The following is a 27,857-nucleotide window of genomic DNA, read 5'->3' as shown; positions in this document are numbered from 1 at the left end:
GGTGCGCATCTGACTCTTCCTCTGTCACCACCTGCAGTTTCAGTTTGTCCAATACTTTGGTTTATGAACATATAGCATGTTAGCATTTAGCTCAAAGCACTGCTGTGTGGCCTCACACAGCTGCTAGCATGGCTGAAGCTCTTAGTCTTGTTTAAACCACAAAATGGGACCATTAATAAATCAGTTTGCCTGATGTACTCATCCCCTCAAGACTCATAAGGTAGCTGTATAGTGTTTGTAGTTTGCTCCGTCACTAAGAATGGCGGCTGTGGTCAGCTTGGATTCATGGCAGTCAAAATTAATTCTAACAAGTCCTCCAAATCAGTGTTTTACTTGTGCCCGTGCACCACTCTTAAACAAAACCACGGAGAGTGTACCACAGAGTGTGACATTCATTAACACCATTCTGACTTAGTTTTCCTTTTGCTGTGTTTGCTCATCACTGGGGGGCTGTGCTACACCTCACAAATAAAAACAACACAGTGGAAATAATATTCATTCTACTTTATCATCATTATCTTTATCATAAACTCAATAGCGTTCAATAATAATGTTGTGCAGGAAGCACTGAAAATTAACTGAAGGTTAGCTGAAGGTGAAATGGTTGTTGCTCTGCTGCAGGTCACAGAATCTGGTGTAACAGCGGCAGCAGGCTGAGGCCGGGCCCTCGTCCTTCTCATCAAACAGAACACAAGTTTTTACTTTAACATGATGGACAGAAGGTCAATATTTCAACAGATACGTGTTTGTTTGGCAGTTGTTTGGTTGACTTTGATGAAGTGTCTCCACACTTTGGAAAGTTTAAGTGAAGGTGGTCGGCCATGTCAGTCAGCTGACGTCAGCAGTTTTTTTTCTTTGTCTGTAGAGTCACAAAGAGACTAAAGAGACGATCTAAGAGAAACACTTCAGTGACATCTCACTGCTGAAATGTCCAAATACCAATGCAGTGACATTGTTACAATAGAATGGTGGCTTGCATAGGGGCAGGGGCGAAAAATGAAATAAGGGCACATAGCACGCACCAGGGGTGTCTCGAGACATTTCAAACATCTGGGGTGAAGCCCCCAAAGAGAATATGAGATGTTCACGCCGATTTCTTTTTTTAACAATGAATTAATTAATTAATATCATACGCCAGTGAGATGGAAAGTGGAATATGATTTTGTGAATAAAGTTGTAAAGTAAACACCATTATCTTGATATTTACGATACACATTTATTTCAAGTGTGACTTCAAAATCAAGTGCCCCTCACAAAGTGCATGCCACTGTCCTACACACACACACACATGCATTAGGGCATTAATCCCATAGGGCACTCCTGAAAACACACTCTTTCTTAAAAGACATTTAAAAGTGCACCACCTATTCCACCTATACCTACTACAAACACATGCTCATGCATGCACACATATAGACTCTGCAGTAACTTAAGTGCACAAATAAAGCATGGAAATGTCCCAATCTGAGGGGCACATGTGTGCCTCATCATCCTTGATATGTGACTTGGGGGCAAAAATAAAGTGGATTGATTATTTTCCTGCCTCTTTAGTTGTAGCTATGGAAATTGATCTGAAAGGGACACTTTGTGTACACTCCCGCAATAGAATAATACAAAGTGTACATTTTTCACAGTGGTAATCAGTGCAGATAAAGGCTATACAGTATGTTCTAATCAGTCAAAGATTCAATTACCTAATGGTCTTGGATAACTAGGCCAGCTGCTCTAAACATCTAATTCTCTGACAACTTTCCAAATGATTTCTTTATTACAGTCCTCCACAAAGTCAACCTTCTCAACATCAAGTGAATTAATAAAGATATCTCTGTATCTGTGTTGTCTCACAGTTGAACTTGAACATCTGCACTGAATATGGACTGGAAACCCCGAGGTCAAAGTTGGAAACACCTCCAAAGGTGGTAGAGAACGACCGAGCCAAGATCCTGTGGGACTTCCAGATTCAGACTGACAGAATGGTAGAAAAGGTTTCAGTCGTAGTCATCTGGACACTGTTTTCAGAATCAAGACGTTTCGGCTCCCATCCGGAAGTCATTCTCAATTGTGAAAAAATTGGACGGGAACTGGAAATTTAAGCTACTCTTTCCAGTTCCCGTCCAATTTTTTCACAATTGAGAATGACTTCCGGATGGGAGCCGAAACGTCTTGATTCTGGAAACAGTGTCCAGATGACTACGACTGAAACCTTTTCTACGATAGAACACTCCTGGACGAATGAGGGACTACACCGTCTTACTGACAGAATGGTAATGGCGGCAGGTTCCCCTGCTAAGGCTGGCTGCTGTGGTCGCTGGACGTAGGCGGCAGTGGGCACTGGTGTTGGAGAGAAAACTGCTGGCAAAACTGGTCACAAACTGCTTTGATGTAGAGGAGGACCATCCCAATATTCAAGTTCTCAAGGATCGTGAACATGTGCACCCCACTTATACGCAAATAGTGGGCCGAATTTGGCCCAAGCAGTTATTGAAGAGATGATGACAGAACCCAAAGTACCCATACAATGCATTTTCAATGCTGAGCGTGTACAACTGCGGCATCAGAACCAGGGTGGAGGTGACAGACCACCTGTGCCAAGCTTTCTGTCAGAGGGATCTGTTATGCACAGAGGTTCGGTAATGCCTCCCATCCCAGTTACATCTGATGATGTAAGGACTGAAGGCCCATGGGCTGAGACATGGGGCCGAGATCACTTCCTTTTGCATTAAGACAATTAACATCATACTGGAGAGCTGTTAGTCGGTGCGTCCTTGAATCTTCAATGATAAAGGAGTGAGTGCACATGCGCTAGCCCACATGCTGCCCGTTGCCGTAGCTCCGTCTCGTCGTCTTACTTTTTCCAACTTTTAACTTTCCTTTTTCTTCCAAACTTGAGTAACTTGTGTGTAAGTATAGTTTAAACTACGCTCTTTACAAAAATGAGGGTAAGGGGAAAGTGTTTTGGTACTTTTTTTCGCCGTGGAACTTCTTCTGCTACTCGGTCAGGGCACCGCTGCAGATCAGCTGTTTGGCCGCATTGTTTACACCAGTGAACAGCTGATCGCACTGAAGCCGAGCGGCATGGCGCCCAGGACAACCGATGTCCCCACTGAGATCTGGAGGAGGACACACCGAGGATGCAGAGGTGGAACGAAGCAGCGAGGGAAGAGAGAGGGGTGCAGAAAAAAGTGTCTGCCTTCTCTTGTCATGGGCAATGTGAGATCGCTGGCGAATAAAATGGACGAGCTAACGGTGTTAGCCCGGAGTCAGACGGAATACCGTGAGTGTATTTTAATGTGCTTCTCTGAGACACGGCTACACTAGGATATCCCGGACCATAACGTTTCCATCGATGGAAACACCGGGAGCGGTAAGCGGAAAGGCGGTGGGCTTGCTGTTCTAGTTAACAACAGATGGTGTAACCCTGGTCACGTTACCATCAAGCAGAGTATCTGTAGCCCGGACATTGAACTCTTAGCTGTGGGACTCCGGCCATATTATCTGCCACGTGAATTTTCACATGCCATTGTTGTGGCTGTTTACATCCCCCCCTCTGCTAACCCGGCATCGGCGTGGAATGCCATTCACACCACCATAGCACAGCTCCAGACTCAACACCCGAGTATGGGTGACTTCAACCATGTCAGTGTTTCAACAACACTGACTAATTTCACCCAGTATGTGAATTGTCCTACTAGAGAGGAGAGGACACTGGACCTGCTGTATGTTAACGTTAAGGACGCATACAGCTCTTCCCCCCTCCCCCCTCTGGGTAGGTCAGACCACAACCTGGTTTACCTTAAACCCTGCTATGTGCCTATGGTTAAAAGGCAGCCCGCGACCACAAGGACCGTGTAGTCAGAGGAGGCCTATGAGACACTGCAGGAATGTTTTGAGGTGACAAACTGGGATGCACTCTGTGAGCCTCATGGAGAGGACCTTGATGGGCTCACTGAGTGCATTACTGGCTACATTAACTTCTGTGTGGACTGCAATGTCCCAACTAAGATGGTCCATTCTTCTTTTCCTTTCGGCTGTTCCCTTTCAGGGGTCGCCACAGCGAATCATGTGCCTCTATCTAACCCTGTCCTCTGCATCCTCTTCACTCACACCAATTAACTTTATGTCCGCTCTCACTACATCCATAAATCTCCTCTTTGGTCTTCCTCTAGACCTCCTGCCTGGCAGCTCCAACCTCAGCATCCTTCTACCAATATATTCACAGTCTCTCCTCTGAACATGTCCAAACCACCTCAATCTGGCCTCTCTGACTTTATCTCCGAAACATCTGACATGAGCTGTCCCTCTGATGTACTCATTCCTGATCCTGTCCAGCCTCGTCACTCCCAAAGAGAATCTCAACATCTTAAGCTCTGCTACCTCCAGCTCTGCCTCTTGTCTTTTCTTCAGTGCCACTGTCTCTAAGCTGTACAACATCGCTGGTCTTGAACACATTTCCTTTCATTATTGCTGATACTCTTTTATCACACAACACACCTGACACTCTTCTCCACCCATTCCAACCTGCTTGCACTTTTCACCTCTTTTCCACAGTCTCCATTGCTCTGAACCATTGACCCTAAGTACTTAAAGTCCTGCACCTTCTTCACCTCTGCTCCCTATAACCTCACCGTTCCACCTGGGTCCCTCTCATTGACACACGTATTCTGTCTTACTGCGGCTAAGCTTCATTCCTCTGTTTTCCAGAGCAGACCTCCATCTCTCTAGATTTTCCTCCACCTGCTCCCTGCTCTCACTACAAATCACAATGTCATCCGCAAACATCATAGTCCATGGAGATTCCTGTCTAACCTCATCTGTCAGCCTGTCCATCACCAGAGCAAACAAGAAGGGGCTCAGAGCCGATCCTTGATGCAGACCCACCTCCACCTTGAACTCCTCTGTCACACCTACAGCACACCTCACCACGGTCTTACAGCTCTCGTACATGTCCTGCACCACTTTAACATACTTCTCTGCCACTCCAGACTTCCTCATACAATACCACAGCTCTTCTCTCGGCACCCTGCCATACGCTTTCTCTAAATCTACGAAGACACAACGCAACTCCATTGTTATCCAAATAGCAAACCGTGGGTAACAAAGGACATCCTGAATGCCAAGAGGAGGGCCTTTACTGATGGTAATAGGGAGGAGGTGAGGGCAATCCAGGCCGACCTGAAGGTGAAAATCAGGGAGGCCAAGGAAAAGTAAAGGAGGAAGCTGGAGCAGAAACTCCAGCAGAACAACATGAGAGAGGTCTGGAGCGGCATGAAGACAATCACTGGCTTCAGACTGAATGGCAACAGAGGAGTTGAAGGCAGCTTGGACAGGGCCAACGAACTTAATCTGTTCTTTAACAGATTCGACACACCGGCTCCTGCTCATCCCCCCCCTAACTCAGCTGCTGTTAGCCCTCAAGCTCCTCTGAGTACTCTGCTCCCCCCTACCCATCAGGCTAACAGCCCTCTTCACACTAATGACTCCCCACCTCCCCCACCTGTAACTTCTGCTGTGTGCCTGACTGCTGACCAGGTGAGAGGACAGCTGATGAAACTCCACTCAAACAAGGCTGCAGGCCCCTATGGCGTTAGCCCCGGGGTACTAAAAGCCTGTGCCCCCCAGCAATGTGGAGTCCTTCAACATGTCTTCAACCTGAGCCTGTGTCTTCAAAGGGTCCCTGTTTTGTGGAAGACATCTTGCCTCGTTCCTGTGCCCAAGACGCTGCGTCCCAGTGGCTCCAAGGACTACAGACCGGTGGCACTGACCTCCCACATAATGAAGACCCTGGAGAGACTAGTGCTGGAACAGCTGCGGCCCATGGTCAGACCCCTCCTGGACCCCCTTCAGTTCGCCTACCAGCCCCGACTGGGAGTTGAGGACGCCATTATCTTCCTGCTTAACCACATCCACACCCACCTGGACAAGCCGGCAAGCACGGAGATGGTCATGTTTTTTGACTTCTCCAGTGCTTTCAACACAATCCGGCCTGCCATGCTGGGTGAGAAGCTGGCAGCAATGCAGGTGGATGCCCCCCTTGTGTCCTGGTTTGTGGACTACCTGACTGGCAGACCACAGCACGTGCGCCTGCAACACTGTGTGTCTGACAGCGTGGTCAGCAACACTGGGGCCCTTCAGGGAGCTGTCCTCTCTCCCTTCCACTTCACCTTCTACACCACAGACTTCAGCTACCACACGGAGTCCTGCCACCTTCAGAAGTTTTCTGATGACTCTGCTGTGGTGGGATGTATTAGCGGTGGTGAGGAGTCTGTGGTGGGGAACTTTGTCTCATGGTGTGAGCAGAACCATCTGCAGCTCAACGCGACAAAGTCTAAGGAGCTGGTTGTGGATCTACGGAGGGCCAAGGCACCAATGACCCCGGTTTCCATCCAGGGGGTCAGTGTGGACATTCTGAAGGATTACAAGTACATGGGAGTACACTTGGATAATAAACTGGACTGGACCAAGAACACGCAAGCTCTGTACAGGAAGGGCCAGAGCCGCCTCTATTTTCTGAGGAGGCTGAGGTCCTTCAACATCTTCCGGACAATGCTGAAGATGTGGTGGCCAGTGCTATCCTGTATGCTGTTGCATGCTGGGGCAGCAGGTTGAAGGTAGCGGATGCCAACAGACTCAACAAACTGATCCGTAAGGCCAGTGACATTGTGGGGGTGGAGCTGGACTCTCTGGCGGTGGTGTCAGAGAGGAGGATGCTGGCCAAACTACACGCCATCTTGGACAGTGTCTTCCACCCACTCCATGACATGCTGGTCAAGAATAGGAGCACCTATTATTGTATTATATTTTTTGCTAGTACTTTCTCCTGTGTGCACTGACGTAAAGGCGAGCTGCTGTAACAAAGAGTTTCCCTTCGGGGATCAATGAAGTATTTCTGATTCTGATTCCGATAGAGTGGTTGATTTAAAGATAGAGTTAGGCTTTAGCATAAGTGAGGACTGGGACATGTTCATACTTAACATTTTGTTCCTTTTTTGACCATTTACAGTGTTTCATAGGCTAAAGTATGGCATTTCTTCAGTTTGGTGTATACATTTCACTATTGTTCATGCTGATGTTCAAATACAATCATAATAATGAGATCCTGCCTATCAGGTTATTATTTTCATTGTACCACAACGTTTTGTCCGGTATCACGTTTTTGTTTGTTTTTTACTGTTTACTGAGAAATCGTCATACTAAAACTAAGCAAGTTTTCATTTTTATAGTTTACAGTATGACCTTTTCCTCATTTTGGTGCATAAACTTGACTATTGTTCATGCTGATGTTCAACTACAATCATAACAATGAGATCCTGCCTATCGAGGCATGTTGTAGATTGTCATTCTTCCCCATGGAATGCAGCCTTTGGCTCGAATGTGTCTTAGCTTGGGAATCTACAGTAACTAGAACCAAATTATGCACAAACATAATTACAGATATTAACTTATATCAGAAAATTAGAATGGGTGTTTATATGTGTGAGCATGTCCAGGGAACACAGCATGGAGTTGAACATAGGGCCCTGGGAAAATGAGTCCCTGACAAAACCTTTTGAAAGGTTTAGTTAATGTGTGTAGATACGCTCCCTCCCTAGGTGAAAGTGAAGGTCATAACATATGATTCACATCACTTTCATTCTCATCAAAGCATCCATCTTAGTTGTGCTTCACCACTCATTATGAAATTATTCTTTAATTTGTCACTTGTCTGTATCTGCAGGACGGGAATGAGCGTGGGCACATACAGTATGCGACCTTGCTACATCTTACCTTATGATGAAGTGACAGCAAGTGCAAACATTGTTCTGTAATTTCAGTCATCTTGATAGCATTACTCAAAAAGCACAGGCACAGATTTGAGAGATTGCTCAGTGTAAATAAATTATCTCATCTCCTACTAACAGTCATCACCTCCTGCTGATATAAAACACAGGCAGACTGTCTCTCTTCCATCCTCTCTGTCTTCATAGATTTGCCTCCATAATACATTTCTCCCTAGAGTGCTAAGGGCACCTTCAAAGGCACTTCTGTCCTCTGAGACGTGAAAAGCCTCGGGATGTAGAGTTGAGTTAGCAGTCAGAGGGGCAACCACAGCAGGGATTGCAAACTATGTGCAGACTGCCCAAGGGAAGGAAGTGGAGTGGTCAGGAAAATGGCTGCAACGGGGTAGGAAACTTTTATTGCCGCTGTGATTTATGGATTATGGGTTTTTAATGCTTTGCTGTATACGCCTGCAGATTTTTCTGGGGGAAAGGAATTTGTATCTTACTGCACGGCTACAGGGCCACAAAGAGAAATGACACCTCTATTTTCCTTCCTTTAACAAGGTCAACCACACTGTCCCCTAGTTTCTCTTATTTGCATTGAGAAGAGCCTATGTCACAGTCTTGATGTATTTTAAATAATTTTTCAATTAAGTTCTACCATGGGCCAGTTTTTACAGCATTGTTCATTGGGGGAACATGATTTTACAGGCGTGGTATGCACACAGGCCTACATATCTTCACTATGTCTTGATTTTTGTTTTTTTAATTAATTTAAGAAGAAAATCCATTTATAAAACTGTTTATAATGTAATTTTCTCATTAGTACGTTTTGGCCAATAGAGTTACAGCAGCTTTTGTTAATATTCATTTGGCATGGTTCATTTATGCAAATGTATGTTTTGCATTGCACTATAATTAAGTAGATGTAATATAGGTTATCCATGCTAAATAAATAGTTCAGATTCAATTATAGTTTAATGAAAGTACTGTTGTCATAGCTGTCAATGCCTTAAAATAATGTAGTCATTATGCCATTTGTTTTAGACTGCCACCTGTTTGCGTTTGTGAGACACAAATTTGTTCTGGTCAATTCAAGGGGTACTTAAGTAATGTACGTTTATTAGACTTCATTTCAGCACCATCCACTGGTCAGATAATGTGGTGCAAAACTAGGCACAGTAGCATCAGTATGCATGCCTCTCTTCACATGGGGTCAGTATTACAGGTTATAGGGTCATTTTTATTACAACAAGTCCTCATACCTAAACGACTATAGAGAATAGGTTGTTTGCCAATGACTCCATACCAGAGAACCAGCGACAAGCGTACTGAACCTTCGTCGTCATGGCAACAATAAAAACGTTGTAAAATAGTCGCAGTTTGGTTAGGTTTAGGCACTAAAACTACTTGATTAGGTTTAGCAAAAGATTGTGGTTGGGGTTAAAATAGGTAAGTTACATTTGTAAGTCACATGGTGTAAACCACGTGACATAAATCATGTAACGTAAATCACGTAATTGACCTTATGTAGGCTATGTAACTTACGAACGTAACTTAAAATAAGTGACCGCTGACTTTTGTCATTCAGTCAGGATTTAGAGTGTATCATAGCACAGAGACAGCACTGGTGAAAATTACAAATGACCTTCTAATTGCATCAGACAATGGACTTGTCTTGTTAGATCTTTAAAAAAAATGTTTGTTTTGTTTTATTTTGTATTTATACAGAATTACACAATACACATACATCATTCTTTATATAAGTATATTACCATATAAAGACATTAGACAGACAAGACAGGATCAGACAAACTTGGCTAATAGGACAAACTGTACATTGTTTTCTTGTAGATTTGTTAAAGCATGATATAATAGTAAATAAATAAAAGATAAAGTAATAAAAGTAAAATAAAAATAAATAAGTAGGTGAGAGTAATAATACTTATACATATCATAGTGATGGGAATCATACATTAGGAGCCATTTGTGGAGAGGAATCAGCATTGAAGGTACTGCAAAAAGGGGGACCAGGTGTTTTCATGGGATGTGATGTTGTTTTTCAGAGATGCTGTGATTTATTTCTAGTTAGTTTTGTTAGATCTTAATGCTGCATTCAAAACCATTGGCCATCAGATCCTGTTACAGAGACTGGAACATTTAATTGGCATTAACACTAGAACGGCCACGACGGTCATTTTGACCGTTTTGATTTATATGTGCAATAACTTTGTTGAATAAAAATATACAATCCTGCTGGTACGTGACTTTTCCTAAAAGTGTCTGTATTTTTATTTACAATGGGTTTCATATAAATTACACAAAAAAAAAAGACGATTTTTACCTATTTCAGCCATATGCGGTCATTTTGACCGCACTGAATTTCGCGCTATTCTATTGTTCTATTTTTCGCGCGCTTTGTTATACAAATAGGAACTATTGTCAAAGAAACATCGCTAGCGGTCTCTAGTGCTATTAACATATGCTAATTTGCTTATAAATACAAATTATTAGACTAAATTGGCTATCAGTACAATAATTTAAGAAATTCAGTAATTGCATAGGTTGGAGTTTATAAGGAGCCTTTAGAAAATGTCTGAAATGAGTGAAAGAATGAAGAGAAAGATGACCGCTGCCATGGCCTTGGAGATGCTTCAGAACTTGGACAGCGATGACTCTGACGCAGGGGATCTATTGGAGGTGGAAAGTGACAGCGACATTTCCTTTGTGCAAGAAAACACTTCGTCCTCATCAGAGAGTGATTTAGAGTCCATACCGAGGAAAAAGAGGCGGCTACTTTCATCGGAGACTAGGGATCCCGATGTTCCGTTCACGGCTGACGTTCCAGGTGAGCTGCCCTGCGCTCCGCTATGCACCGCTGTCCTGTCTTGTGCTGCCCTGCGCTAGTTATAGCCTTGGCTATTCACTAGTTATTTTTATCATTATGCTATTATTATTATTATTATTATTATGTCCTAGGCCTTCCCGAACCAGTACCTGCTCTTGAGCCAACTGGAGTGCTCAGCCCGCCCTTGGAGTCATCTCGGCCGGAGGCCGCTGTGGAAAAGGGGAAGGATGGGACGGTGTGGACGGTCCTTCAGTCAACTGAACGTCCAGGGAGAAGGCAGAGCCAAAATGTCCTGACTGAAGCTGCTGGCCCCACAGCGCACGCGAAGCGCAACATCGGAGATGCGCTCACGGCCTTCTTGTGTGTGTTTGATGATGGCATGCTGAAACACATCAGGGACTGCACTGTGGCTGAGGCACATCAGCACCGTGGTGACAGCTCATGGGACCTGACAGTGGCTGAACTGAAGGCCTTCATAGCGCTGCTATATATCCGTGGAGCACAGGGAGCAAAAACATGGAGTTGGGCAGCCTTTGGTCGGAAAAATGGGGCTTCCGTTTTCAAGGAAACCATGTCCAGAAATCGCTTCAGGAGATAATGAAATTCCTGCGGTTCGACAAAAAAGAGACCCGACGTGTGCGTCTGCAGGATGACAAATTTGCCCTGGTATCGGCCACTTGGAATAAGTTTGTTCAGAACAGCATAGCCTGCTACAAGCCCGGTGCCAACATAACCATCGATGAGCAGCTGTTCCCCACCAAGGCCCGGTGCAGATTTATCCAGTACATGGGAAATAAGCCTGATAAATTTGGAATAAAATTTTGGTTGGCTGCGGATGTCAACTCAAAATATATGCTGAACGGGGCTCCATATCTGGGAAAAGAGGAGACGCGGAGCAGAGGTCAGCTCGTGGGAGAGAGTGTGGTGCTGAGACTGGCGGAGCCATTCCTGGGGAAGGGAAGAAATATTACTACAGATAATTTCTTCACTTCTCTCAAACTAGCCACCGCCTTACAGGCCAAGAAGACCAGCCTGGTTGGCACCCTGGGGAAAACGAAGCGTGAGTTGCCCCCTCCGCAAAAAGCAAAGCGGAGCTGTTCAGCACAAAGGTGCTAAAATGTGCAGATGCGACGCTCACCATCTACCAGGGAAAGCCGAGGAAAAATGTGTGCATTCTGAGCTCCGTGCACACAAGCGTGGGCATTACCGATGGGCGAAGGCAAAGCCGAGTCGGTAACATACTATAATAACACCAAATATGGCGTGGGCGTCCTGGATCAGATGGCAAGGGCGTACTCTGTGAAAGGCGATGCAGCGTAGATGGCCAGTGGCTGTCTTCTATAACATCCTCGACCTGGCTGGAATCAATGTCCACATCCTCTTCAAGGAGTGCACCAGCAGCAAGATAGCCCGGAGGAAGTTCATGCAGCAACTGGCAGAGGAGCTGAGAGCGGAGTTCACGGAGGGAAAGGGGGCAGCATGGCAGTTGGCACAAGGTCCCAGTCAGCAGCAGAAGCAACCACCACAGCAGACACCAAAACGGAGGCAGTGCCAGGTTCGGAGAAGCTGCAAACAAAATAAAACACACGACACCTGCTGCAAATGCCGCAAACCTGTGTGTGGAAATTGTGCACGGAGAACAGAGGTCACTTGCGTTGACTGTGAAGCTTAAATAGCCAAGCACGCTATTGATGTAATTAGTTAATATAAAATTAGTAGCCTAATCCTTTTATGGTTCTAAACTTCGTTCGTGGCTCCTTTTTTAACGTTACATCTGCTCGTTTCCAGCTTTTCCGATTATTTTCTGTGTTATAAATGTGTTATAAATGTTAAAACAAACTTTTTCAGAATCAAATAGATCCTTTTAATTGTTATTATCTTGTTCTGAGTTATGCTGAATAAATACGGAAAAATACTGGTGTGAATTTAGCGTATGCGATAATTACGGTTTACTGTATGCGATGATGTGAATATTGATAAATGTATAATTAAACTTTTTTAAATGTACATTTTGGTGTTATTTGGTTTTTTAAAAGATATCCTAACACATCAAATGCATTAATCTCCCATTTAGGTATTTATCACTAGAGAATATAGAGTTTGGTATCTAGCGGTCAAAATGACCGCTTACGGCAATTCTAGTAGTTGTGGAATTCTGGCACTTCTAGTGTTAAAGGAACTGCACTAAGCTGGTTTAAATCCTATCTATCAGATCAATCTCAGTTTGTACATGTTAACGATAAATCCTCCATGCATGCCAGTTAGTCACAGAGTTCCACAAGGTTCTTTGCTTGGACCAATTCTATTCACCTTATATATGCTTCCTCTAGGCAGTATTATTAGGAAACACTCCATAAACTTTCATTGCTATGCAGATGATACCCAATTATATCTATCGATCAAGCCAGATGAAACTAGCTAAACTTCAAGCATCCCTTAAGGACATTAAAACCTGGATGACCTGTGTGTATGTTAAATTTTGTACTTGGCCCCAAACACCTCAGAGATACGTTATCTGAAGATATAGTTGCTCTAGATGGCATTGCCCTGGTCTTCAGCACTACCGTAAGGAACCTCAGAGTTATCTTTGATCAGGATATGTCCTTTAACTACGACATGAAAGAAACTTCAAGGACTGCCTTCCTTCATCTACGTAACATTGCAAAAATCAGGCACATTCTCTCTCAAAATGATGTTGAAAAACTAGTCCATGCATTGTTAGTTCTAGGCTGGATTATTGCAATTCCTTATTATCAGGCTGCCTGAATAAGTCCCTTAAGACTCTCCAGTTGATCCAGAATGCTGTGGCACATGTACTGACAACAACTAGGAAAAGAGGTCATATATCTCCAATATTAGCTTCTTACCCAACTAGAACGCTGCGTTCCCAGAATGCAGGGTTTCTTGTGGTTTCTAGTCTCCAAAAGTAGAATGAGAGCCAGAGCCTTCAGCTATCAAGCTACTCTCCTGTGGAATCAGGTCCCAGTTTGGGTTCGGGAGGCAGACACCATCTCCACATTTAAGAGTAGGCTTAAGACTTTCCTCTTTGATAAAGCTTATAGTTAGGGCTGGCTTGGGTGAGTCCTGAACCATTTTTTTGGTTTTTGTTATAGTCGCTTTGGGCCGCGTGCTGCCTGGTTTATCGGGAGCATGTCGGCCCCGCGCCCGCAGTGTTTGAGCTCACTGACCCGGCGTCATGGAGTGAAGGTGGCGTCCGCGGTTAGTGTGGAGAAATGCTGCCTGGCGGTGGCTGGGCATGATAGCATACTGTCTGCATCAAGGATGAATAACGCTACTGTTGTATTTCTGAACACTGTTGAAAAGGCGAATGAACTAGTTGAAACAGGGATAGTTGCTGATGGTTTATTTATCCCTGTGTTGCCACTCTCTACACCTTCTAAGAAAGTCACTTTATCCAATGTGCCACCGTTTTTAAGTGATGAGATCTTAGCCAAAGCTTTGTCTCGTTATGGCAAACTGGTCTCGCCCATTAAGAAGATCCCTATTAGCAGTGAGTCGCAGTTACTAAAGCATGTTGTCTCTTTCAGGCGCTTCGTTTATATGATTATAAAAGACGATGCTGATGTAGATGTGTCTTTGCACTTTCGGGCTGATGAGTACGACTACATTATTTACGTAACGACTGACAAAATGAAATGTTTTAATTGTGGGCAGTCTGGCCATTTAATCCGCGCGTGTCCCGCAAACAATTCAAACAACTCGTCAGCTGATGCTGGCGTTGCTGCCGGAAGTGACGTGGTGGTTAACGCTGGAGCCGATGGAGCCGGTGGAGCAGGGCCGGCAGACGGAGCTCCAGGGGTTTCAGGGGTACAAGCAGTGAAGAACAAACATGATGATGTTTTACCTGCGATCACGGTGACTGATGCTGCAGAATTAGCGTGTGAAAGTGCAGCTTCTGATGTGGAGGTGTCTAATGTTGTTATTGTGACAGATAGGCACCTAAACGATTTCAATAGTGACCTGCAGTCCACTGTGAGAGACACATGTGATGACACTCCAATGGAAACAGGGCAAACAGATTTTAAAATCCCATTAAAGCGGAAGAAGTCTGGTAAAAATCTGATTATTAGACATGCAAAGAAAGTAGATAAAGCTGAGATAAGTGATGAGGATGAAGTGGACAACAATAGTGAATCATCTGATTCAAGTGTGAGTCTTTCTCAGAGTGAGTTTTCTGGACGTCATTATGAGGTTGATGACATTAAACTGTTCCTGAGAGCTACAAAAAACAAGAGAGGAGTGTGCGTCAATGAATATTTTCCTGACGTAAAGCAGTTTGTTGAGAAAACGAAGTGCTTCATGATGGCGGGCTCTTTTACAAATAAAGAGGTCTTCCGGCTGAAAAAACTAGTGAGGAAACTCAACTCTGAGCTCAGTAATGAGGACAGTGGGAAAACCTAACTCCAGCTATTGTAGCAGAATGTTCATGGCAGGGTTTTTCCTTTGTTTATATTTATTTTCCTTAAGTATGTGCCATGTTAAAGTTGCTACTCTAAATCTGAATGGAGCTAGAGATATCCACAAGAGAGCTGAATTATTTGAAGCGGTTCATCAGAAAAAAATTAATGTCACTTTGTTACAAGAGACACATACTGATTCGAACAATGCTGCGGACTGGGCAGTAGAATGGAATGGGATTGCTGTGTTGAGTCATAAAACTTCAATTAGTGCTGGAGTTGCTGTTCTCTTTTCTAAGAGTTTCAGCCCACACTTTTATCAGGTTGAAGAGGTTATCAAAGGTAGACTTTTGAAAGTAAGAGTCTCTTTTGAAAATGTTGTATTTGTTTTCATTTGTGTGTATATACCAACTTCAGCTGTTGAAAGAATTTTATTTTTAAATACTTTGTGTTCTGTGTTACAAAGCATTGCTGTCGATGAGTACTTAGTTTTGGGGGGTGATTTTAATTGCACAGAGTCCAACTTGGATAGAAATCGCATTGAACCTCATTTACCTTCAGGATAACGTCTTGTTCAGATATTAAAAACGCATGATTTAATTGATGTTTGGAGACAGCTTGGTGGAAAACAAAGACAATACACTTGGACTCATGTTCGTGATGGCATGATTTCTTTAGCACGATTGGATAGGTTTTATGTTTTTAAACATCATGGTAGCATTGTTGAAAGTTGTTTAATTACTCCGTCACGTCTCTCAGATCACAGTATGGTTCATTGCACTATTTTTTTTAAACTCTGTAAAGCCAAAGAGTGCGTATTGGCATTTTAATACCACTTTATTGAGTGATTTGTGCTTTAAAGAAAGTTTGAAAAAATTTTGGGATGTCTTTAAAACTACAAAGAATTCCTTTAGAACACTGCAGCAATGGTGGGATTTTGGGAAGGTCCAGATAAAACAGTTTTGTCAGCAATACTCTCAGAACGTCACTAGAGAAGTAACCATGATGTTGAACACCTTAGAGACTGATATTTTAAAATTGCAAGAATTGGCTCACTTGCATGGAAATCAAAGTGATGTGGAGTATCTCATAAAAAATAAGAAGACTCAGTTATCTGATCTGTTAGGGGTTAAAGCACAGGGTGCTTTGGTCAGGTCACGTTTTCTAAGTGCAAATGAGATGGACGTACCGTCAAGGTTGTTTTTGGTTTGGAGAAGAAAAGTGGACAGAGCAGGGTCATTCATACTCTACTTTCTGAATCTGGAGCATTATTGACTGATCCCAAAGACATTCGTGGGAGAGCAGTCACTTTTTAATGAATCTTTATATAAAAATGAACTGGGTCCAGATTATAGGAATGACAGTGTTTTTTTTGATAATCTTCCTCATGTGGCAGAGGAAGTCAACGCAAGGATTTCAGGTGCCTTGACCATGGGGGAGCTATATAAAGCCCTCCAAGGTATGGAGTTGGGAAAAGCACCAGGGATTGACGGTCTACCAGTCGACTTTTATAAGTCTCTTTGGTCAGAGTTTGGAGAAGACTTGCTGGAGGTACTGAATGACAGTTTAGCTGGAGGGCTACTGCCGTTGAGTTGCCGCAGGGCAGTCTTGACTCTCCTACCCAAAAAAGGGGATCTGACAGACATCAAGTGCTGGCGGCCAGTCTCCTTGCTGTGCAGTGACTACAAACTACTGTCTAAAGTTTTAGCTAATCGATTGGCAGAGGTTATGGACAGGTCATACACCCTGACCAAACATACTGTGTCCCCGGTAGGTCAATTTTTGATAATGTTTCCTTAATTCGAGATCTTCTTGATGTCTCTAAGATGTTAAATTTAGATTGTGGGTTAATATCGTTGGATCAGGAGAAAGCTTTTGACCGTGTTGAACATGGTTATTTATGGAGAGTTTTGGGGGCCTTTGGTTTTTGTCAAAAATTTATAGATCAGGTGAAAGTTCTCTACAGTGACGTTCAGAGTATTCTCAAGGTCAACGGTGGGTTATGTGCTCCTTTTGGAGCTTGTAGAGGTATTAGACAGGGCTGTTTGCTTTCAGGTATGCTGTATTCTTTGGCCATAGAGCCTTTATTACAGCAAATAAGAATGAAACTTCATGGTATATCTTTGCCAAATTGCAATGGTAACTTTTTATTATCAGCATATGCTGATGATATTGTAGTCATGATCAGTAAGCAAAGTGATGTACATGTTTTATCTGAATTGCTTGAAAAATTTAAAGGTTTATCTTCTGCTAATATTAATTGGAATAAAAGTGAAGCTTTACTGTTAGGAAGCTGGAAAAGTGGAAAACCAAAACTTCCTGCTGGCTTACACTGGGGAAATGAAGGTTTTAAATATTTGGGTGTCTTTTTAGGTAATGAAACAATAGTACAGAAAAACTGGGAAGGTTTGATTGAAAAAGTCAAAGGACGCCTAGACAAATGGAAGTATTTGACTCCAAAATTGTCATACAGAGGACGCATTTTAATTGTTAATAATTTGGTGGCCTCTTCCTTATGGCATAAGTTTGCCTGTGTAGATCCTCCTTTGCAGCTACTTTCAAAAATCCAGGCTATCCTGGTGGATTTTTTTTGGGATAGGTTGCATTGGGTCTCACAAAATGTATTGTTTTTGCCTAAAGAGGAAGGTGGTCAAGGACTGATCCATCTTCAAAGCAGAATTGCAACTTTTCATCTGCAGTTCGTGCAAAGACTGTTGGATTGACCTTTAAATTGTAGCTGGCGTGCTGTTTCATGCCTGATTTTACGTAGTTTTGTAGGTTTGGGGCTGGACAAAGGACTTTTTTTGATGGATCCCCTAAAGGTGGACACTTCTACATTGCCAATTTTTTATAAGAACATCTTTAAAGTTTGGAGTGTCAGGTTCAAGACACCTAGAACATTTAAATCATATACAAGGAAAGAAAGACAAAGGCATTAACTTAAGTTTTACTCGAGGAGAGTAAGCATAGATGCATTCAGTTACATCTCCTACTCACTCTGAAGTGCATCTATGCATCCTCCTCTTTTTTATTCAGTTTAGGAGATTCCTGTTACATAATTTTCTAAGGAGTGGGGGAAGTGTATACTGCTACTTAAGAAAGAACAAAGCGGTGTTATCAGGTTTATCTTGCGAGAGCGGCCTTGGAGCAGCCACTACTCTCGAGATCATCTGGTACGGTGTCAGCCTGCCCTGCCGGTCATGGGATAGCAGGTTGCATTCCTGTTATTCTCACAGACACAAGTTTAATAACACACATACATACACAGCATTGCTGTGAACTTTAAAGGTCACTAAGAACAAAACATAAATGGGATAACTTATGTACATTTTATTCTAACATTTCCCTCCTGTTTATCACATTTTGTTCTCAAATTCTCATATCACTCAATCAGTCTCTTCGCTAGATTTTCGACTGCAAGATCATTTTTATGAGTCTGTCAAAATGTTTACACTCAGAGTGTGTTAGGTTAGTTACAGGGGTGACTCATAGTCACCTGGATCAAGGAACAAATTAGGCCAATGGTCTGATTCTTCATCTGTGTTGTCATCATTATCTCGGTTTTGTTGCAGGAGTGGATACATCTGGGTTAAACGGTCCTCCATAGGTGAAATTGCTGTGGTGATGAGACGGGTTGACAAAGAACGCAGGCACGGAATACAACAACATCCACATAAGGTTAATATTGCAGCAAAGACTGCTAGAGATATTAGAATTGAGGACACCAAGGTTCGGTATTTCCCAAAAGCATTTAACCAAGAGTCCCACATAGTGGTGTCTACACCAGAGTGATCTTTCATCTTACCATTCAGAGTTTTCAACCCTTCTATGGCCTTGGTGAGACTGCCATCTGCTGCAGTGTTGTTAGGAATGAAGGTGCAACATTGCTCCCCAAAGATAGCACACACACCTCCTTTCTCTGCAAGCAACATGTCAAGAGCTATGCGGTTCTGGAATGCCATCAGTGACGTTGAGGAAAGCTGTCCATGAACAGCCTCAAACCCACTCTGTGTCCAATTGCCCAATTTCTGTACGTTATAATGGATGTAATTGATTCGGTCTACATTTTTGTTAATCGTGCACCACCAACAGAACAGGGACTCAAACCCTGCAGCCACCTGATCTGCTATCTTGTACTCATCTGGTACGCCACGAGGGACTCCTATAGCGTCTATGTAAGTCGGATCGGTCTGTTGCCATGTTGTACGCTTTGTTCTTCTCAGCTGTACTGGCAACTGCTGATTTCCTTTTTCTACCAATTCTGCAGAAGACACCTTAAACACTGTGACTGGCATTATAAAGGATACCAAAGCACACAAGCCCGTGCAATTTATTGGCAGGGTCTTCAGGACTTTTCCTTTTCCGCACCACCACCAGATGTCAGCTCTGCTAATTGATGAGAAGTTAGTAGTGGGGAACTCTTGGATGCCTTGGCACCAGTCCTCAGTCAAGTTTCCCTGTCTTTTACCTGACCCAATCAAATTTATGCATGAGAAATTGCCTTTTGCTATGTGAGGATCATACCAGGGAGTCCCACTAGGTTTACCCGATTGTGTTCCTATTTTCGGGAAGTCTCTCGTCCAATTTGCGGTCTCATCTTTTTGATACATAAGCTTGGTGCAATTTAACATTTCGGTAACATCCACTTCTTTGTCGCTCATGGCGGTATTTAGACACTGGGCAGGGATTGCTGCCGGCACAACTCTTGCTATTGGTCTGGGACCCATGCAGACAACACAATCACTGCTGGTTGCGTTAGCTGCCTGCTCTACAATCAAAAACCAGTTGTTATCTCTTCCCACCCCTTTTTTGGTTTTCAACCAGTTTACCCAAGTGTGAGTTTTGTTATCCGGTTTAGTGTTTCTCTTGGTGCGAGTGACGTTGCTGGTAGGTTCACTAGGATTTCCCCACAAGTACCAGGTGAAAAGGAAAATTAATATAAATACGATGGTCACTCCCCAGCACCTAATAGCATCATTTATCCATCTAGACGCCATCTTCCCCGAGAGTGTCCTCTAATGAGTCTGGTGTCTTGGAAATTCTTCACTGACTTTCGAGTCTACTCAGGTTCTACACACCTGAGTCCACCCTATTATCAGACTGTGAGTCACTTTTCTCTGTGGAACTGTTGGAGGAGATGACCTTTTTGCAATGAGTAAGATGTACCCACGTGGATCTTTCAGCTATTTTTATGGCTGTGGGAGTGTTTAACAATACCTGATAAGGCCCTTCCCACTTGGGAGAGTGCCAATGTTTTCTCTTAATGCTTCGTATCAGCACCCAATCTCCTGGTTCCACTAACTGGATCTCCTGTTGAGAAGCAGAAGGATTTTCATCAGTTTGTTTTCTTTTTTGTTTTTCTAACATTTTTCTCATATAGTCTGCTAGGTCGGTTTCTTCACTCAGCTCCCACTGATTTTTAAACTGTGGCAGCCTGTATGGTCTACCAAACAACGTCTCATATGGAGTTAAACCTGAAGTTGCTGTAATATTGATGTACATTTTCACTAAATCTATGCACTGAGTCCAGGGTCTCTTTGTTTCTTCAATACATTTCTTTAAACGGTTTTTTATAGTGCCATTCATGCGTTCCACTAATCCTGCACTTTGAGGGTGATATGCGCAGTGGTTTTTTAGATTAATGTGAAACATTATTCCTATCTTTTTGATCAATTGGTTTACAAAATGTGCTCCATTATCACTATAAAGTTTTTCCGGAATTCCATAACGGGTATTATGTCTTTACATAACGCTTTTTGCCACTGTTAATGCGTCTGGGTGTTTGGTTGGAAACAGCTCTACCCATTTAGAGAAGGCATCTATTATGACCAGACAGTACTTTTTTCCTTCACTCTGATTTAACTCTATAAAATCCATATGTATTGCTTGAAACGGATACTGTGGTGAAGGGAAACGCCCTCTTCTAGGTCTTAAGTTTCCCTGAGGATTGTGCTTAGCACAGGTCAAGCATGCTCTACAAAAATTTTTTGAATAAGAGTTAAATCCATAGGTTGTGTAGTGTTGGTTTATCTGTCCCACCATCCCTCCTGTTGAGACATGTGTAACACCATGGCTCAATATTGCAGCCCATTTATATAGGTTGCGTGGAAGGATTGTTTTTTTCTCTGGTCATACATAGATGTTATTTCGTAGTTGTGCGCCGTGTTTTACCCACAAATCCTTTTCTTTCTGTGGTGCTTGTTGTTGCATGTCTTGGAGTGTTGTATCAGTCATATCAGTTTCCAAGGTCAGCATAAGCACTTTTATCTGTCCCTCGGCTGCTTGTTTAGCTGTTTTGTCTGCAAATGCATTCCCTAGTGATACTTGATCTGTCCCTGAGGTATGAGCTGCACATTTACAAACTGCGAGGTGTTTTGGTAACACTACTGCCTTGAGCAGGTTAGATAAGAGGTCTGCATGTGTTACTGGTTTCCCTGTGGATGTGATCATTCCTCTATTTTGCCAATACTGTGCAAAAGTATGGACTGTAGCAAAAGCATATTGACTATCTGTATAGATAGTAGCGTCTTTATTCTTCATTAATTTACATGCCTCTGTTAGAGCCACTATCTCTGCAGCTTGGGCAGAGTAGTGTGAGGATAATTGTTCAGCTTTTAATATTTTATCTTTGGTCACTACAGCATAACCTGTTTGTGTTTTTCCTAGTTCATTCTTTTTTGAAGAGCCATCAACATAAATTGTTTCTCCTGTTGTTAAAGGTTGATCAGTAAGATCAGGTCTGCTTTTTGCCGTTTGTTCAGCAAGTTCCTGGCAGTCATGTGCATTTCCGTCATCAGGGAGTGGCAGAAGTGTAGCTGGATTGAGGGTTGTGCATCGCTCAATAGTTAAATGAGGTTGTGAAAGCAACACAGCCATACATGACAGATGTCTTGCTGGAGACAGAAAAGTCATGTTTGTCTGCAGCAGCAGCGCTGAAACTGCATGTGGTATTTTCAACACCAGCGGGTGAAATAACACAATAGCAGCGCTAGTTTTTACTGCCATAGAAGCAGCCACCACCGCTCTAACACAGTGTGGCTGGGCACATGCTACGCTGTCTAATTTAGAGGAGAAATAGGCTATAGGTTTCATCTTATCGCCATGCTGTTGTGTCAAAACAGAAGTCATAAATTTCCCTTTGCAGTCTACCATTTGCACAAATGTTTTGCTGTAGTCAGGTAATGCTAAAGCTGCACTGGAAACGAGAGTTTGTTTTAAAGTACAGAACGCATTTTCTGCCTCTTCTGTCCATTTCAATGGAGTAGTCATTTTAATGTTTTCATCATACATTAATTTCTGGAGTGGAGCAGTTATTTCAGCATAATTAGGTACCCAACACCTGCAGTAGTTCGTTAACCCTAAAAACGACATCATTTGTTTTTTTGTGTGTGGTTTTGGAGCCTTTAAGATTGTCGTCTTTCTGTCTTCAATTATTGTTCTTCCTCCTGAGCTAAGATTATGGCCTAAATATTTTATTTGTGTTTTGCACAGTTGCAACTTACTTTTACTTGCTTTGTGGCCTTGCTCAGCTAAATGTGTCAACAGTGCTATGGAGTCTTTTTTACAGATGTCTTCGTCTGGAGAAGCTAAAAGTATGTCATCTACATACAACAAAACTTGGCTGTTTCCTGGGGGTTGGAACTTAGCCATGCTAGCACTCATCACTTGTGAGTATATTGTGGGACTTTCACAATATCCCTGGGGCAATCTGGTATATGTATAACGTTGACCTTCGTAAGTAAAAGCAAACCAAAACTGACTACCTTTGTCCACTGGGACTGAAAAGAATGCATTGCTGATGTCAACTACGGTAAATACTTTAGCATCTGGTCTTAATGAGTTCAAAAGGATGTGCGGATCAGGCACACAAGGTGCTCTTTGTATTACAGCATTATTTACAGCCTGCAGATCTTGTACCATTCGCCAACCCACTGAGGGTGCTTGTTTTTTTACTGGAAATATTGGTGTATTGCATGGTGAATCGTCACACTTTATAATGACTCCTGCAGCTATCAGATCTTCGATCACTGGTTTAATGCCTTCATGTGCATCTGCTTTCAGTGGATATTGTTTCACACAAGGACGGTATTCTGTCTTAGGTCTAATCTGGACAGGTAATGCTCCTTTAACTAGCCCTACATCTGTTGGTCCCTTGGACCATAATGAGTCAGGAACACTTTGAATTAGCTTCTCCTCTTCCTGAGTCAAAAACACATGTCATTTTTTTTCACTAGCACCACGGAGGTGCACGCCTTTTTGGACTTGGACTGACCAAAACAGTGCTTTTTTAGTCAGGCCTGCGGACGCGCTTGTCCATGTGTTGAAGGAGGTCGCTGTCCAGTCAGTTGCTGCTTTGGCTTGCTGAACCAGCTTCCCCAGGTCTTTCCACTGCAAGTTTTCATTTTTGTACAGCGAAATATGGGATGGAAGCCACATCCTGTTTAGTGGTTTTAAATGATCTGGTATGATTACACCTGCAACGGCAGTATTTTCTGCATCCGAATAAATGTAATCTATTGTGATTTTAACAGGTGTTGCTCTGTCTAATTTTGCTCCATACTCTGTGTCTGGTCCTGGAGTGATTTTGAACCATAGAGTGACATGCAAATTTCCTTCCTCCATTTTGTCTTGTGGTCTGGAAATAACTTGTCTTCCCTCTGTCATTAATGCAGTTGCAGTGTCGTGTGGGGGCTTATTTGGGACATCTAAAGAGTAGTAGTAATGAGGTAGCCCTGAACCTTTTAAGACAAAGATGTCTTCCTGGGTTAGTTCTGCTTTTCTCTTTACCTCTATCCTTCCCTGTGATGTAGGAACAAGAGCTAATCCCAACAAAAACAGAGCATCCCGCCCCAACAGATTTACTGGACACTCTGGGAACATTAAAACAGATATCTGATCTGACATGACTGTCCCTGTGGATCCCTCAACCAGACTGGCTCAGACTCTTCCACATGAGTCAACTTGCCATCTGCTGCTCGTACTGCAACACTGCTATTACTAGATTTAGCCCTAGGGAAACTTTCCTTACAAGTTGTTCTGCATGCCCCTGTGTCACAAAGAAAATCAATTGGTTTTCCATTTACACTTAAAGTCACTATCGGTTTCTCAAAATGTACTGCAAGCAAGTCCTGGTAATTTATTAGAACTTCATCATGATCACTGACATCATCTAATCTTGGTGTCTGAGTAGTATTAGCTTCTAGTCATGCTTGTTGTTGATTCTCTGGACAATCTACAGCGAAGTGTCCCTCTTTCCCACAGTTCCAACACCCTGCTTCTCTCTGTCTGTTTCTCTGTCCGAAACCTCCTCTGCCTCTGCCTCCTCTCTGTCCCTTTCTATGAAAACCATGCCCTCTATTGCTTCTTCCCCTCTGTCTATTCTGATCATGGTAAAACACTTCCTCAGTCTCAGCCTCACCAAAAAACGTCCCTACTGTCTTTTTCCTTTTTTCTTTAGCAACCTTTTCTGCGTGCAAAGCATGATTAATGTACTCTTCAAGGGTACCGGTAGACAGTCCGATGTAGTGCTTCTGCACCCAGCTTCTGACTGCGTCTTTTGAGCCCGCATGTAAAGCATTTTTCAACTGTTGTCTGTAAGCTCCTTGGTCATTATTGTCGTCAGTTAGTCCCGAATGGATTTTAAACACTGTAGTCATGCGGTGTCTATAGTCATCAAAAGTTTCATCATCTTTTTGTCTTGCTCTGCCTATTTCAGTGTAATTTGCTTTTTGTTTAAACCTGGCTGTGGCTCTGGTTGCCAGACCGTTTACTTCTACTGCCATTTGTTGGCTGTCCCATGGAAGAGGAGCATCACCTGCTGTGGTCAGAGGATTCCAATCTCCTCTAACATTATGCCAATCTGGTCCCAGAGCACACATCCAGATTTGTTGGACTTCTTGTCCATTTAGATGATAGGATTTTCGCACATTTTCCATGTCAATTACAAATTGCGTGACATCTTCTTTGTATGGAGTTATGCCCTCTAAGGCTTTTTTAACATCATTCATGTTCCAAGTTCTATAAACAAGGATTGTTGGTGGTTGGCCTTCATTCGTGTTTGGATTTGCTACTTGTATCATAGGATACTCATCTGCTACTTTCATATTTATAGCTTGAGGACTAGTTGGGGAAAAAAGTCCTCCCAATTTCTTAGACCATCCAAGGCCTGCAGTACCTCGGGTTGATCTCAGTGCTCTGGGAGGCGTGGTATCATACTCAGGGGGTTCTTCTTGGGGAATATCAGGGTATAGTGGAGCTGTGGGAGGAGGTCCCCCTGAGGCACCTTCCTCATTTCTCCGTTCTGCCCTTCTTCCTACCGGCCCTGTCTCATCATCCTCCTGTCTGTGAAACATTACTTGTTTTTTTTCAGTTTTCTCATCTACTTCTCCTATTTTTTCCCTATTTTTTCTGTCTCTTTCTCCAGCTTCACGTTTTTCAGCTACTTTTATCCAATATTTGGTTTCCTCATAACCTGACTTTTTCATCTTTTTAGGATCTTTGTTGGTGTTTTTTTGTATTGTTTCCTGTAGTAGCTTAATTGTTTTGACGTTTAGTTTACCATTAAACTCGTAATCTTTTACCCATTTATCCAAATATTTTATTTTATCAGGATCCTGTTTTTCTATATACTTCCAATCTTTACACTGTAGATCCTCCCTAGTTTGGGGCTTACTTTGACTCTTGCCCATACTGGAGCTGTTTTTATGTAATTTGGTCCAACGCTGGGTTAACACCTAGGGTGTTCTAAACGTTGGGATGTTATCAGTGGGGCAATAATTAAAATACCTTTCCAGGTAATTCTCACTTCAACTCTTTCGAGTGGAGAATTCTTGCCTTTGCTTCCTGTAAGGTTTATTGCTTTCTTTCCCACTGCTTTGGTATGAGAAAAAAAATACCTAATGGTATTTCTGTCTCCGTTCACTCACACAATCATTCACACTTCTTCTATTTACTTATTTACAGACGTCTTTTTCGCACACTTTTGAGGCCTACTAATTTACCATGGAGTTTTAACTTTTAGTCTCACTAAAAGGGGATTCCACCGTCCCACCCGAATTATTCTCTTGCCTGATAGGGTCTAGAATCCTCAGGGCTTTTTCTTTTGACGCGCTAAACAGCCGCAGTCACAAAGGATTTCCTCTTGACGCGCTAACAGCTGCAGTCACAAAGGTTTCCCTTTTGACGCGCTAGCAGCCGCAGTCACAAAGGCTCTCCTTTTGACGCGCTAAACAGCCGCAGTCACAAAGGTTTCCCTTTTGACGCGCTAACAGCAGCAGTCACACAGGTTTTTAACTTAAAACCTACTCACGGAATTTAAGTCAGCGACAGGACTCCGCCGTCCTCAGCCTTTCGTCTAACTCCTCCAGATTCCGTCAATCCTCGGTTTCCAGCTGACGAGGAGGAAATCCAGTTCCTCTCAAAAGGATCTTAGGAGCCCACCTAGGGGGCCGCTGTGCACAGTCTTCCCTGGAATCCTCCGTGTCCACTGGAAACTCTGGATATGTTGGAATCTGGCTCGAAGGACCAAGTTAATGTCAGGTTCAAGACACCTAGAACATTTAAATCATATACAAGGAAAGAAAGACAAAGGCATTAACTTAAGTTTTACTCGAGGAGAGTAAGCATAGATGCATTCAGTTACATCTCCTACTCACTCTGAAGTGCATCTATGCATCCTCCTCTTTTTATTCAGTTTAGGAGATTCCTGTTACATAATTTTCTAAGGAGTGGGGGAAGTGTATACTGCTACTTAAGAAAGAACAAAGCGGTGTTATCAGGTTTATCTTGCGAGAGCGGCCTTGGAGCAGCCACTACTCTCGAGATCATCTGGTACGGTGTCAGCCTGCCCTGCCGGTCATGGGATAGCAGGTTGCATTCCTGTTATTCTCACAGACACAAGTTTAATAACACACATACATACACAGCATTGCTGTGAACTTTAAAGGTCACTAAGAACAAAACATAAATGGGATAACTTATGTACATTTGATTCTAACATGGAGTCTCTTTGTTGTTCAACGACCAGAAAGCTCACTTTCTCTTCATTGGCTACTGGAGGAACCTTTAATCCATGGCTCTTGGCTGGACTTGACGGACAGCTCTTTTTTTCCTGGACTAAGTAGGTTGCTGATTGAACACAACATTATTACTCTGTGTCACCTACTAAATATTGTAGGGCCGGATTTAAAGAATGGAGCAGTATTAGCTCAACACTTGGGAGTCAGGTCTATTCAGCTGGTTACCCAGTTGCTCATGAAATGGAAAGCTGCCCTCAAAACAACTGAAATAGACTTGTTAACAGAGCATTGTGCTCCTAATCCCAAAGACTCTTTCCCCTGTTTGTTTTTGTCAATCAATGTTGAAGGGATTACATCCCCTTTCATTGAAAGTGGTGCATCTTTGTGTGTATTGGTAAATCTTTGTACAGGCTTTATGTTTTAGTTTTTAACAAAAAGGTGTTAAATGGAAAAGTTGATTCTCCCTGGCGTGATTTTTTAAAACTGGATCAAGGCACAAAACCTGAGTGGAGATCCTTGTATAAACCACCGCTGACCAGGAGAACAGGTGATTTACAATGGAGAATTCTCCATGGTGCAATCGCGGTTAATGCTTTTGTTTCTGTTTTAAACCCTGAGGTTGCATCTACATGCCCTTTTTGTTCTAATCGAGAAACTGTATTTCATGCCTTTATGAATTGTAGTAGATTGCAGCCTTTATTTCTAGTTGTAAGCAATGTTTTTAGGAGTTGTAATGAGACCTTTTCTCTGGAGACGTTTATTTTGGGGTACAAATATGTGAGGAAAAAAAGATTTGTTTGTCAGCTTCTGAATTTTG

General features: G+C 42.9%; 2 protein-coding genes across 3 annotated transcripts; one reads left to right on the top strand and one right to left on the bottom strand.

Moving 5' to 3' along the window:
- Nucleotides 1–10,382: 10,382 nt before the first annotated feature.
- LOC122877712 lies at nucleotides 10,383–11,203 on the top strand. Its single transcript, XM_044199630.1, has 2 exons — nucleotides 10,383–10,605; nucleotides 10,737–11,203. The coding sequence occupies exons 1-2, from the start codon at nucleotides 10,383–10,385 to the stop codon at nucleotides 11,201–11,203; spliced, it is 690 nt and encodes a 229-aa protein (XP_044055565.1).
- Nucleotides 11,204–18,012: 6,809 nt separating this feature from the next.
- Nucleotides 18,013–26,665, bottom strand: LOC122879110. Of its 2 annotated transcripts, XM_044202842.1 has the most exons (3): nucleotides 26,332–26,665; nucleotides 18,666–20,333; nucleotides 18,013–18,616 (listed from the first exon to the last, which is right to left on the bottom strand). In XM_044202842.1, the coding sequence occupies exons 2-3, from the start codon at nucleotides 20,018–20,020 to the stop codon at nucleotides 18,613–18,615; spliced, it is 1,359 nt and encodes a 452-aa protein (XP_044058777.1). In that variant the 5' UTR covers nucleotides 20,021–20,333; nucleotides 26,332–26,665; the 3' UTR covers nucleotides 18,013–18,612. The 2 variants fall into 2 exon arrangements, with proteins under 2 accessions (XP_044058777.1, XP_044058772.1); XM_044202837.1 differs by having other exon boundaries at nucleotides 18,014–20,333.
- Nucleotides 26,666–27,857: the final 1,192 nt, after the last annotated feature.

Source organism: Siniperca chuatsi, linkage group LG1 (assembly GCF_020085105.1).
Source record: "Siniperca chuatsi isolate FFG_IHB_CAS linkage group LG1, ASM2008510v1, whole genome shotgun sequence".
NCBI classification, from domain to species: Eukaryota; Metazoa; Chordata; class Actinopteri; order Centrarchiformes; family Sinipercidae; genus Siniperca; species Siniperca chuatsi.
The sequence above is the reverse complement of the archived record's forward strand: the minus strand, read 5'-3'. Positions and strand labels throughout refer to the sequence as shown.

Excerpts from the sequence above, each read along its gene's own strand:
- LOC122879110 (XM_044202837.1), bottom strand. The coding sequence starts at position 20,020 with ATGGCGTCTAGATGGATAAATGATGCTATTAGGTGCTGGGGAGTGACC.
- LOC122877712 (XM_044199630.1), top strand. The coding sequence starts at position 10,383 with ATGACCGCTGCCATGGCCTTGGAGATGCTTCAGAACTTGGACAGCGAT. Across the intron at positions 10,606-10,736 it reads GTTCACGGCTGACGTTCCAG|GCCTTCCCGAACCAGTACCT; the intron begins GTGAGCTGCCCT and ends ATTATGTCCTAG.